The sequence below is a fragment of the Gobius niger genome (genome assembly GCF_951799975.1).
Source record: "Gobius niger genome assembly, chromosome: 1".
Lineage (NCBI taxonomy): Eukaryota > Metazoa > Chordata > Actinopteri > Gobiiformes > Gobiidae > Gobius > Gobius niger.
The window spans coordinates 67,665,949-67,679,339 of record NC_136852.1 but is presented as its reverse complement, the minus strand read 5'-3'; the positions used below and the strand labels follow the sequence as shown (position 1 = coordinate 67,679,339).

The following is a 13,391-nucleotide window of genomic DNA, read 5'->3' as shown; positions in this document are numbered from 1 at the left end:
ATTTATGAGCGTCATGCGCGTAGATTCACCTGCGCTCTGCAGTTACAGCGTGGGGTGTGTTTAGCAGGTAATTTGCGGGCTCCCCATGCATGTGGCATTGAGGCCATTAAGGCAGCTCCAGCGGCCGTGAGTGCCAGGCAACATGTTTGGCTGCTGTCTGCAAGCTGCTCGATGTGTGTGAGGGCGTTGACTGCTTCTGTAGCACTTGCTCTGGCAATGCAAATCATCTCCAATTAAATGGTGTTAAACCACACCGAAACATAATTTTGTGTACTTACTACTGCCACCTCAGGTCTTACATGTAACTGCAGTTTCTATATTAAAGGAATAGGCCACCATTTTTACATACTGAGATATGTTTTTACCATAGCCATGGATCTGACCTTAGCTTAGATGAGTTGATTGCGTACCTCTCTGGTCTTTGTGCATACACTCAGTCACGCAAATGTTGTTAGCATTTAGCCTCTCGCAGCAAAGGTATAGCTCCAAACTGGTGTGAAGTTAGAAGCTACCAAGCTGTTCCCCGTTTCCCGTTTTCCCTCTTTAAATACTGTTACGTGAAAGGCTACACGATCCAAGTCTAGTAAGGCTACTATATTGTGAGGCGTAATAAGACCTGCATATATTGCAATATTACTGCACGGACGTTGAAGTTTGGAGCTATACCTTTGCTAGGAGAGGCTAAATGTTAACTGCGTGACTGAGCGCACATGTTAATAATTTTAACATTTTCAAACTCCCGTCTCTCTTTTTCGCTCCCAGATTCAATATCTCCAGATTCTCATCCTGATTGTCAGATGATTTTCTTCTCTTGAGCCTGAGAAAGCATTATGTGCATGAGCTCCACAGTGAGACCTGCTTTTAATTCAGTGTTCTTAACTAGTACAGGACTTATCATAACTTATCATGTTAATGTGAATCTGCAGACCCGGAGGAACACTGCCACAGCTCCACTACAGCCGATCTATGACAGTTGTGTTTCTAAACAGCGCTGTTTGCTGCTTTGAAGACCACAACCGAAACACAACCAATTATTATTGTAGACCTATTTGGCTTTCAGTATTTGATGTAATTATAAAAGTGTTGACATGTTTTGTTTCTTTCCTTTTCCCTCCAATCGTTTTAACACTAGTACTAGTAGCATTTTGAAGTAACTGTACTTCTTTCAGTATTTTTACCACTCTCAGTGCCGTTTCCTTCTACTTGAGTAACATTACCTTACCTGTGAATAAACAAGTAATTAACAGGTAATGGACAGCACGGTGGCACAGCGGTTAGAGCTCGTGCCTCACAACAGCCAATGAATTGAAACACTATACATTTTCTATTAGGCTGTAACGTAATTCTTTCTTAACGCTAATTTATATCAAAATTAGCACATTGTATTTTATTTTTTTGTCTTTGTAACATACTGCATGAGCTGACGAGTAAAACAATCTTCTGAAAAGTCTATTTTGTGGATCTGTGGCAACGCCTCCAGGTCTGCAGAATACTTTGACTTGTAGGTTTCAATTGATTTTGTTTTGTGTGTACACTTAACCACTAAATGTAGCAGCACAGTGTAGTTATTTTTTGAGCTCTGTGAGGTGCCCAAAAGCCATGTGACATCATGTCCACTTTATTACACATGAGCAAATGGGGCTGGCAGTCAGAACCTTGAGGCTACTTGCCCAATGTCGATTTAACCAACAAATATTATCCTCTGCCTTTCATTAAACACACCCGTCGTGCCCCCCTCACGACCCCTTGCCTCGCCCCAGCTTTAATCTGTCATTCAGACCAGTGATTCTCGGTCGTCCTGTCCTCCACTGTGCAGCCATAAAGAGACCACGCCACGAGTTGAACACAGCCTAGAGATAAGCACAGCCACGTTCTGTGACAGTGCCCTCCCCCGGCCCCCATGCACTCACCCCCGCCGTCTTCATTAGCCCCGGAGTGCAGCCAGTGGAATCAGCCCCTGACTGAGAACAGCTCTCCACAGCAAACAGCGGGGATTAAACACTGCCTTGTGTTGTGGAAAGCTTTCGAAATACTTTGTGCATGAGAGAGCTGCTGTTGATATGATACCTGAGTGTCGTAGAGCTTTTGCAAGACATAAAAACAGCTTCCAATGAAACTTTTTCTTTTTAACAAATCACATCTTGAAGCCAGTTGCACTGTGGTTTAACAGGTTTTATGCAAATGCTTGTTCTGTTGCAATTAGCCGCAGTATAATGTGAACTCTGGATGGTATAGCGGCGACGTGACTTGCCCTGATACAAGATAAGATAAGATAAGATAATCCTTTATTGATCTCACAATGAAGAAATTCATATGCAACAGTAAGCACCCCCGCACCACCTGAAGCTCCATTGTTCCTCCGCAGGAAAAAACGAAGAAATGTTGGAAACCCTCAGGACCATCAAGGTTACATTTTTACTCATCAGAGAATAAAACTTTCTTTTGTCTATCAGTGTCCCATGTTTGGTGCTCTCTTGCAAAGTCCAAACGGACAATTTTGTGGCTCAAGGAGACGAGGCCTTGGAAGATGTTTTTTGTTTTCAAAGCCCTTCAGTCGCAGAAGTTTCTGATGGTTATTGGGTTGCAGGCGGCTCCAGTAACGGCCTTCATGTGGGTTGAGGATTGTCTAGTGTCTAGTCTCTTGACAGACAACCGATCAGATCCTCCAGCTCAGTGCTGGTGACATTTTTTGGGTCCTCCACTTTTTTGTTCCAAAACCCTCAGGATCTTTTAGGAAATTAAAAATTACTGTCTTACTGCGCCCCACCTCAACAGCAATGGCGCCCTGTGTATGTAGCACAACAACCCCACCACGTTCAAAACAAGAGTGTTTTTGCTGTCTTTGCCATCAGGACGTCATGACAGTGTAAATACCTGACAGAAAATAACACTGATTCCACATTTTTAAAGGCATGATGGCATACACTTTTGATTAGCGTTTTCAATATGGTTTACTCAGCAGATGTTTTGTCTCACTTCCATTGTTCTTGTTACATATTGAAGTTCCACTTTGGACCTGGTGAAGATCCAACCATGCAAAATGTGAATTTCAACTGATTGTAACTGTATTTAGCAGTCTGATCATGTTATAACCTCGTTTAGTCCTGAGTTCAAAGTCCTAACAAACAAAGACAGTAATGAGTCCTATAACGTAACGCCCATAGTGACGTGTGCTCATTAAATAATCACCTGCGGAGACTATGATGTGAAACCTCAGCGCGCTCAGTCATGGTCGTGTTTGATAGTTGACCCCTGACAAGGGCACATGAAAGGCCAAAGTGTTCGATTCATTCACTGATGATCAATGATCTGCTCAGAGCGGCTGTCCGCACTGTAGGAGGGCGTCTTCTTCAAACAGACTGTGGCCACTGGATCATCCCACGACATCAGGCAATCAGGCAGCTATCATGGCGCTCAATATATTAGCCAAATTAAATGCAATCACATTTGTGGAGGCCAAACTGGAATGTGTTCATAAAATCATTAGAACATGGTTTAGTCTGTATTGTTTTCGTCACCCATTGGCATAGTTGTTAGTGCTTATAGGAACCTATTGTCAATAATAGTTGTCTTGAGTCTTATTTAAGGTGAGTTTATTTAGAGAGCAGATTTCACACACAAAGTAAATTAAAATGCTTAACAGAGACTGGACGTATTGTAAAGCACTGGCTAAAAGCTCTTCATGCATCGCATCAGCTGCAAGCATTAATTGTAACTATGTTGATTGCATCGTCCCTGACAGATAAATAAATAAATACAATTGATTATAGGTAGGCCACATAGATTAATTACAACCAAAACCAAAGAGACAGACAAATGTACTCTTAGGTTTGAGTCGCTCTAATCCAGAAACAAGGCAAGTTTATTTGTAGAGCATACACAAGGCAATTCAAAGTGTTTCACAGTTGCATAAAATTACAAGAAAGCAGATCAAATCAAGAAGACATCAACATAAAAATGAATCAATTACAGTAAAAGGCAAGAGTGCAGAAAAAATACTTTCAGCTGTCATATGTAAAAATAACTGTTTGGTAGACATTATTTCAAATTAGAAAATGAGACATATGAGTGTGCCCATGAGCATGTGGCCACAGTTATGATATGTCCATTTTAATCCATTTGTTTAACCAGGTTTCAATAGGGAAAGTGGTGTCCAATTATCTTATATTAGATTCTTTGCTTTGCTAGTTTCAGAGGAGCTTCCATGTGGAGAACAGGATACTGAGAATAGAATAGAGCGCGTCCAGCTGGGCCCACTGCGGCACGACCAAACCCACCAGAGAACACAACACAAATACAAGTCCACTCCGGAGCAGCTAATTAGACAAATTGCAGATGTTGCAATTTATCGACTGGAGAAAAGTCTGCCTCCGCGGGCACTTCGGCCTCAGTCATGGCCGGCGGAGTATGTCTGGTGTGTTTAATGTCATCCCAGTTCCTTCGAAAGTGAAATGAATGGAGGCAAAGCAGAAAGCCTGTAATAAACTGAGTGTAGGCCACGCTATCTGTCACTTTAAATGAACAACTCCATGGGCTTGTTGCTGTCACGCTAACGGTGAACACGATTTGGGATGATGGCTTGCGCTTTATACGGATTAATAATGAAACTGGTAGTGAGATTTTCGTTGTGCCGCGGAGTATGAATTCCATGTTGCAATGATTATGGATTTTGCGAAATAAGTTTAACTGCTTTTGCAATAGGCCAGAGGTTCTCACCAACTTTTCACATCGAGTACCACCTCATAAAAGATAAAATGACCCCAGTGCAACCAGGACTAGATCAAGGACATAGACTAAACCGGGTCAAAGAGATCTGTAAAAATCTCAGTGCGATGCATTTATACTCACTTAGCAACAACTGCACTGGAGCTTACAAACAGACATGTGACTGTCAATCCCCTACCACTAAAAACATGCACAATAGGCCAAGGTGAATAAGAGTGTGATTGAGAGTACGTGTGGGGCAAAGTATGCAAGAGTCTCATGTATATAATAATATATAAATATATAAATAACAGATTTTTTCTCCCAACACCATCATTCACACACTGGTTTCCTTAATGCTGTAGCCAAACTACCGTATGTCATTGAAACTGTTCGTTGTCAGGTGGGTGTGTCTTGCACAAGGACATACTGGCAGAATTTATGACTGACCGTGGAGATTGAACCAGCAACCCTTCTACCAATTAGTTTGTTGGGTAAAAATGGAAAGCTTTTTCCACTCGCCTGAACGCCAGAGTTCCCTGTCCTGTTCCAGTCCTTTGGGGATGACTCAGTAATAAAGGTTATTTTTACAGATGGAGCAGCGGGTTGATAATCACTGACCGCATGTTTAGTACAGCATGTAAACTGTGAGGTAGGGAATGAGAGGGAGTCGCGACTTCCTGGATTATCAAAAAAAATGTTTTTTTAATAACATTTTTTTTATTTTGACTCACGGGAGTCAAAAAGGTGACCCTGATTATTAGTAATAATAATAGAAAAAAGAAAAATCTTGAAGACCGAACCTGACCCAAACCCAACTGTCATGCATGTAATCTCGGCCTGAATTTTGGGTTGGGTTTGACCGTGCTTGGACATAAGATCTAACCTCTACCAGTAACTTGCTGCCCTGGACAGGAAACATGGCGTTCGTAAGTATAAATCATAGTGGAACTAATTGAGATAATAAGAAATGTTCAGTTGCAGCAGCTTTCGGTTTGGTAAGAGATTCATAAGACTTCAGCAGTTCCAGATGTCTTTTTAAAGTGCACAGTTTATTTTCCTGATGGTACCTTCAGTAATTTCTATCCATGCACTTCAGCTGGTAATCAACTGTTAAGCACATTTTACCACAATTCCTTTAAAAGCCATTCTTAAGTTGGTCTATAAACCTTCTAAAACATTTCCAGCCCCATCTCCATCGCCTCTCAATTCCAGCTAAACAATGCTTGCACCATGCCATTATTTTGTGATAAACACGTGTTGCTTCTGTTGGAGACGTGCTTTATTAATCACAATCGGGGGTGTTTCTGCGCCGTCTCTTTCACCTGCAGCATTCGGGAAATAAGTTATCTCCCGCTTAACGACACCGACGCACCCACAACTTAAAGATGGATGCACTTCAAGCACACAGGCTAAAGAGGGCCATAAATCAACTCCGGCTTCTTCCATCAGTGTGAAAACTGTGGGCCAATTGTGACGCGCATCAATGCACTCTGCTTACCCAACAGCTACAATCCACCCCTCTCTCACTGCTAAGTCCTGTTTGTGTGTGATGCATACTAAACATAATCATATAGAACACATATGTGCCTTCATCTGCATATGTAAAGCTGTGGTTGCTGCAGTGAATTGTAAGTATTTGTCCTGTGTATGTGATGTTATTGTCAGGGATGATACAATATAGAATTATCTCATTTTTAACCTCTTAAATCGTTTTTCTTTGCCATAAAATTGGGTTCACATTCATTTGAAGATGTCAAAACAACGTTGCTCTAACCCTATGGCATAGGGTTAGGGCAAAAGAAACAGGAACAACCTATTGTTTCACCATAGCTTAAGAAAAGTGTCCTGTTTCAGACAGTTTTGACTTTTTAGGTTAAGTCTTCACAAGTGATATTGTCACATCCCCAAAACTATGTGGTAATGTTTGTCCTTTTTTATAAGCTTGCATGTGGATGTGAATTGTATGCTGTTGTTTTGTATTGGGCCGAATATAACACGTGCATAGCATGGACTTTGTGTTGACAACACACTCACTACAACAATATGGCTGCATCCAACCTGTTTCTTTCGCATAATAGTGTGAATATTTAGAAGTGTCAGTTTCTTAATACACTGACAATTCAATGGTATAATCCACTTTATTAAGAGTGACACTGGAAAACACATACTAATATATAATATATAAAAACTGAAAAAACAGCTTCTAGTTAGATCATTGTCTGAACTCATTTCTTTGATCTAGTTTAGAGTCTGCTCATTCCACCCCAGCTCTTGTTTACACCATATTGGCTCAGTGCTTTAAAGTGAGACTTATTGTTGAGCTTAAAGTGATAGTCATAGTCTGTAAGTTTACAACGTGAGGAGAGCAGGAACAGAATTTTCAAAAGTAAATGATCAAGCTTCCCCCCCCCCTCCCCCTGATTGGACCTGACAGGCTGGTTCACAGCTGAGATCTGGGAAGGAGGGACTTAAATAATATACACAGTGTATATGTATATTATTACTTACTTTACATCAAATGCAGGACCAGGTGGTCGATTTTGCACATTTGATATAATGTGTAAAACATATAGACTTTCACTATTAGACTATCACTTTAATCAATTTCAAGTTACTAATCCTCGCCTATAGCCTTCATAGACTTACAGTATTTGAGGGTATCTTTCTAAATAAACTCTGATTGCTCTGATCCTTTGCTAATAATATATACAAAGGATTTACTAATGTCCCACAAGATCCCATGGATGGATAGATGTTGAGTTGAGGCGAGAAAAAGTCCAGCCATAGCCCAGTTAAAATAAACATTATACTTGTGTCATTGCAGGACAATGAATGAGATTGTTGGCTGGCTCTTTATATGTTCAGACTTCAGAATGCTGATTTATACAATGTTATCCTTCAAATTAAAAGTTATGGATGGGGGCTTTGTTTTAAACGCAACCTAAAAGAAAACATACAAATTATGAGCGGCATTCAAACAGGCATTTTGTGTGATTTTTTTTGTGAAAGATGAAAAGTCCGTTATTGAAACCAATGCCATTCGAAAAACGCTATGCACATTCATAAACTGATATAAAAATAATAATACCGTAATAATGCTCCAACCAAGACCTAAATATATTTGTCGAGATTTTCTGAAAATCCTTGCAACACCTACATATTATCATTCTAAACCAAATGAATTTGTTGTGGATGTTTGTGAAAGATCATTTGAAAGAGTTCTGCCATGAAAACAAACCTCTTTTTAAAGTTACAATGAAAGTCCCCTTAAATATGACATCACGTGTTGTCTTGTCAGAACTCTTCCATAATCGTTAAAGTTGTGGTATGGTCTTGTGGTATATTTTGTAGACTTGGTGTAAAGAACAGGCATATACTTATTGTATAAAATTGCAGACAAAAACAGAAAGATAAAAGCTGAAAATGCCTGTTTTCTTGCGCTAACCCTACTTTCCGATCTGTGTCCCAGTGGCTCATAGCGACTACCTTTTGTTTTGTTTTCGTAGATAAGTACTCTGTTTTGAGGGCAGAAAGGGCAATAGAAAATGCCATTTAAACACCTCCCCTTTTCCAGGTATTTGATTGTGACTTGTGTCTCTACTATGGCGGGCACAACTCAGCCGCAGTTGCTTGAAATGTGTGCGCTCAGCTGACTGACTGCCATGTCTCTCTCCTGGCTCACCCCCACCTGTCTGTCTACCCCCCCCCCACCATGGTCCCCTCTCCTCTTTTTATTCCATCTGTCATTCCCAAAACATTCATGAATTGCTTTGTTAATTTACTGGCTGGTCGATATGGAACATGCATGCACCATCTTTCTCTCAACAAACTTTTCTCCACGCAACCCCCGTGTAGAGCCAGGCAGACGGCCCGTCGGTGCGGCAGAGCGAACCGTGCCCCCACACCCCCAACGAGCACCCGCTGGGCCTGGCCGCTCCCGCCCAGAATCAAAGCTGCGGCGGCACGGGCAACGCCACGGGGCCCGGCTCCACGCGCTACCAGCCGCCCGCCTGCTGCGACATCCCCTGCGCTCTCATCGTCCAGCACTCCTACGAACCCGCCAACCCCCCCGAGATCGCCCCCAAAATCCGAATGAGCACGTTCACCACCTCGCCCCCCACCCCCAGGTTATACATTCAGTAGAAGATTCGAAACTTTTGGTTAGTAATGGCCTCGGATAGTTTTAAATGAGAGGCTTCAAACCTGTGTGTTTCACTGCACTAGGAGCAAATGCACCTTTTTCAATAGATTTTAAACCGCAGTGCCGCGTTTCTGCCACCTGAGGGCACCGTCTCTCTATATAAAGGCAAAGCCAGCATTGCATTGTACAGTTATCAAGTAGTAATATCTCTATTGTGCTTTATTTTCCAAAGCTTTCACATGATATAATATATCAGAGCTGTATATATTAAAAGTAAAGAAGCTGTCTTGTTGATTAGATTTATTTTCTCTTGAGTGTAGACTATAAGATAATGCGCTCTTATGAAAGTACAAAAGTTATGAGCTACAATAGAAGCCAGCCAGTTCCACAGCCCCCCTCCCTCCCAGCCTACCTCGACCATCTCTCACCCCATCATAGTGTGTGTATGACAGTGACAGGGCAACCGAAAATCCCCCCTCCCCGTCCTCCCCAATGCTGTCACTTTTCTAGATGGCCACCAGGGGGAAGCATTGTCCAATTCCTGAGCCCCATGAGCTGCACACACCTCTAGGGCCAGGGGACCCATGCAAATGCACAAAAGGAGAGACGGTCAGTACTTCTGCCTTTAAACCCGACCCACCTCTCAAAAGATCCTACGTTTTCCCCCCAGCCTCCTGTTGCACAACCTCTCAACCTAGTGGGCACCCAGTTTGTCCCTCTTACCGACACCCAGAGAAGCACACCGCCCTTGTGAGTGTGTCATTTCTCCATCACTTGCCCCACATAATACCCGCGCAGTAAACCGGTGTCACAAAACAAGCTCCCTGCGTCCCCTTCTGCACTATTCTATCCTTTAAAAGCATGGACCACCTTTCACTAACTGTTACCATTACTGTTATAAGTATAAATTAAGATATCTAAGTTATTTTGTATCTTGACAAGTTTCCTTTTTTTTTTGTAGATGTAAATTACGTGTCTTTAGATTGTCATAGTTGTAATATAAAGTTAAGTAAGACTGTATATCCGGCCCGTAAGAAAATTCACATGAAAACGGGATGTCGATCTCACTGTGAATTTTTGGCATGGCGGCCGGAAGAACTCACTCCAAAGTAAGTTGCTCTGATTAAGCTGATTAAGAATGTTTGACACTTATAGCACGTGGAAGCGCACAGCATGGTGCAGTGTGTCTCCTGTAGTACTCCACTTAAGATGCTCCCTTGTAAGTGTATATGTGTTTCTCTTTCCTGACCACTGCTCAGAGTGTGCTTCTCTATCCCTTCCCCATCTCTCCCCCCACACCCCCTTCCTCACCCTTCACCCCCGCCCATCGCTACTGCCGATGTTTTTATTTTTCTTCAATCCGCCATGCATTCGGTCTCCTGCGTTGTATTGTTGCCATTGTACTAAATTGTACGCATCTTATTTTATTCATTTGTAATTTTTTCTGGATTCAAACGCTCTGACCTTTCTTTCCCTGTCCAAATTTTACTTTCTTGATTTCTCTTCGAACATATCCTCTTCTCCCGTCACTTTTTTTTTTTTTTTAATCTTCTGGGATTCGACCACATCCTTTCATCTGCCCGCCTTCTCAAACTTTCTTCAACCTCCCTCATAACAAATGGCCATTTTAAACACTTCATAACCCCTCAACTCCCCCAACTGCACCGCTATGCTTCCATTCCCTTTCCAATATAATATGCTTCACCTCTGCACATTCATACAATCGACTTTCAACACCACTTTTTGACCAAACCTCCATTTAAATCCATTCTTGCCGATCTTTTCTTGATCTTCCTTCTACTATCCCTTCAACTTTGTGGATCCCAACTTCCTTTTCTGTCCATTCCCTTTTCCAAAATCTCTATCACGATGCTTGAATCCAACGGTTTCTTTTTTTCCCATTCATATCCTCTTTCAAATTCTATAAATTTGACCTTCCTGCCATCTTTCTCACAACAAATTGCCATGTTATGCATTTATTTTGAATCAACCATCACTCTCTCGTTCCCATCCATAACATATTCTTCCAACATCGCGTTTTTTGACTTGTAATTCCAATCCTGTACCCATGCCAAACTCCCATTCCGAACTTCGGCCTCCTCCGCATCAATCTTTTGCTCCTTCCATCAACTTTTCAACCCGTCCCCTCTGTTCCACCCAAACCCACCCTCTCTGCAGGACGATAAGGAGATCGACTTGGAGCACCTACACCGGCGCGTTAACAGCCTGTGCACCGAGGACGACAGCCCCCACAAGCAGTTCTCCACCTCTTCCGTCGACCTAACCCCGCTGGACATGGACGCCCTGCCCGCCGCGCGCCAGGCCCTCGAGCAGATCAGCGACTTCCGCAACACGCACATCACCACCACCACCTTCATCCCCGAACAGATCCAGACGCTGAGCCGCAGCCTCTCCGCCAAAGCCGCCGCCGGATTCTCCTCCGCGGGTTTCGGGGGCAGCGGCGGCGGGGGTGGCGGAGGCGGACTGCAGGATCACCGGACTGGGCCGTTCAGGCAGAGGGCGCCCAACGGAGGCTTCTTCCGGAGTCCCATCAAAACAATGTCGTCCATCCCCTACCAGCCCACCGGACCGGGACCCAACTTTGGATACGGCAACGACCCGGATAGGGGCACCTCTATCTAAGGAAGGAAGGAAGTTTCAGAATGGGATGGGATGGGTGAGCCTAGTCAGTGTATATAACAAATAACATAACAAGTCTATTTTGAGATGGGGATGGTGGTTGTGGTGGTTCTGCAGTGCAAAAATCGAGTACCTACATGGTTTCAGTGACTTAAACACAGAATATTAATGTATTTTTGACCAGTTTATGAGTCTTTTTTGATAACCTGGGTAGTCCCTTGAAGAGAGCACCCAAACTCCACCCTGATGGGCTTAACACTTTCCAGTAACTGATCCCTCGACATCCTTGCTGTTAATATTTCACACAAAATTATCTCCGGATATAATAAGAAAACTGGCAGTTACTCTGTTTACAGTGTAATGAAAGAACTTTATCTGTCCTACTAGACACACAAGTCCTGTCTGTCGGGACATTGATAGTGATATTTTGGCTTTGAGAATTTTCTGAAATCCAATACCAACACAGAGCCCCAACATGGTAACATTTCTTTAATTAGTGGTCCAAATACTCTATCATGGTGAAATTGAGACCTCATGAAACATTGAACAGTTGCCTCAGACTGATACAACTGACAATACAAAATGATAATAACTAATCTGGTGGGTGAGTTCAACGCACTTGCTCGGATTCTGCTGAATAAGATCGATACTGTTGAGTCAATTCCCGGACTTGCAGGCCTTTTGGTGTGGAGTCTGCGTGCTTCTCTCTGGTTAAGTTTCCACCGGGTGCTTTGGTTTACCCCATCAACCAAGAACATTAGCTTGGCTCCACATCTGGAGAGGGATCCCCGCTGCTCCTTACGGGTCACCCTAGCTGCCCGGCAGTGTTGAAGGATGGATGAAATGCAGAGGACACATTTCCCCACCAGGACAATAAAGTTCACCTTAACCTTCACCTTGAGCTAGAGCATGACATCACTAGATCAGATTTGCACTTTACATCACCTATATATCATGGTGGGATGAAAACAACTTGGTCCAACACATGCCACTCTTACCCTGATTCAGTATAAAAGATAGTCAGAATCTACACACCAAATGCTCTATTCCTTATTATCCCAAATTGCTAAACTATTTTCATTCTGCTACCATGTTGTTTTTGCGATCATAATCTGATTTGTGTAAACTTAAGTGCAAACACAATAAGATGATCAGTGTCAATAATGGCCAGCATATAGTCTTGTAATCCATTGATTAATTGATTTCCCAATGCTAATTCTGGTTGGATTGCATCAGAGTTTAAAAAGCACAGAAAGTAAACAAGTCTCATCAAATTCAGATTTTCTTTCGGAAAAACAAGTCACTGCAACCAATGAAGGTGTTCCCTTTTTGCTGCGTGGATCCAGCAGGGCGTTTTGATCTTTGCTTTGTTGGTGTCGTTGTTGTGGTCGTTCGTGATTCTTTTGGGGGATATGTGTGATTTTTTTTTTTTTTTCCTCTCTTTTTTATCGTTCCTTTTCATGACTTGAGGAACTCCCCGTGTGCAAAGACTAAGACTTTAAAATCCAACAGACGGGTTGTTGGTTTCAACTCCAGGGCTGCCTAATGCTCAATGGCCTCTATGAACAATCCAAAGGAGCTCCAGCGTTTTCACAGACTGGGCTGCGCTTTCTTGAGCGCGCCAAGCAGCGTCTCGTATTGGCCAATGAATTTCAAGTACTTTACAGGGCGGTTTCTGGTATTGTTTCACCAATTCCAGGGGTTTTAACTGTCTCCCAAAATGGCGACCAGTCGGACTTGTTGCGCCGCTCCTAATGCCATAACAGTGCAACTGAGAGACACTGTCCAAACAATTTCTGCCATTTCGGTGCATCGGCCTTGGGACTTTTTTTTTCCGCTTTTTGATGCACATTGCGAACTGGTCGACGCCACCTGCACTGTACCATGTATCAGTGCCGCAGAC

At 42.8% G+C, this 13,391-nt stretch overlaps 1 protein-coding gene across 4 annotated transcripts in view; it reads left to right on the top strand.

Annotated features, from left to right (window-relative positions):
* Positions 1-11,708, top strand: part of grid2 (glutamate receptor, ionotropic, delta 2) — a 651,170-nt gene extending 639,462 nt beyond the window's left edge. The window contains exons 16-17 of one of the 4 annotated variants that reach the window (XR_013792643.1): positions 8,214-8,281; positions 11,027-11,160. Coding sequence is in view for 3 of the 4 variants with exons in the window: in XM_079551983.1 (XP_079408109.1) it covers positions 11,027-11,491 (465 nt within the window). In the remaining variant the exon portion in view is untranslated. Of the gene's footprint in view, positions 1-8,213; positions 8,282-8,562; positions 8,868-11,026 lie in introns of all 4 variants that reach the window. The other 3 variants (XM_079551984.1, XM_079551985.1, XM_079551983.1) reach the window with 3 other exon arrangements.
* Positions 11,709-13,391: the final 1,683 nt, after the last annotated feature.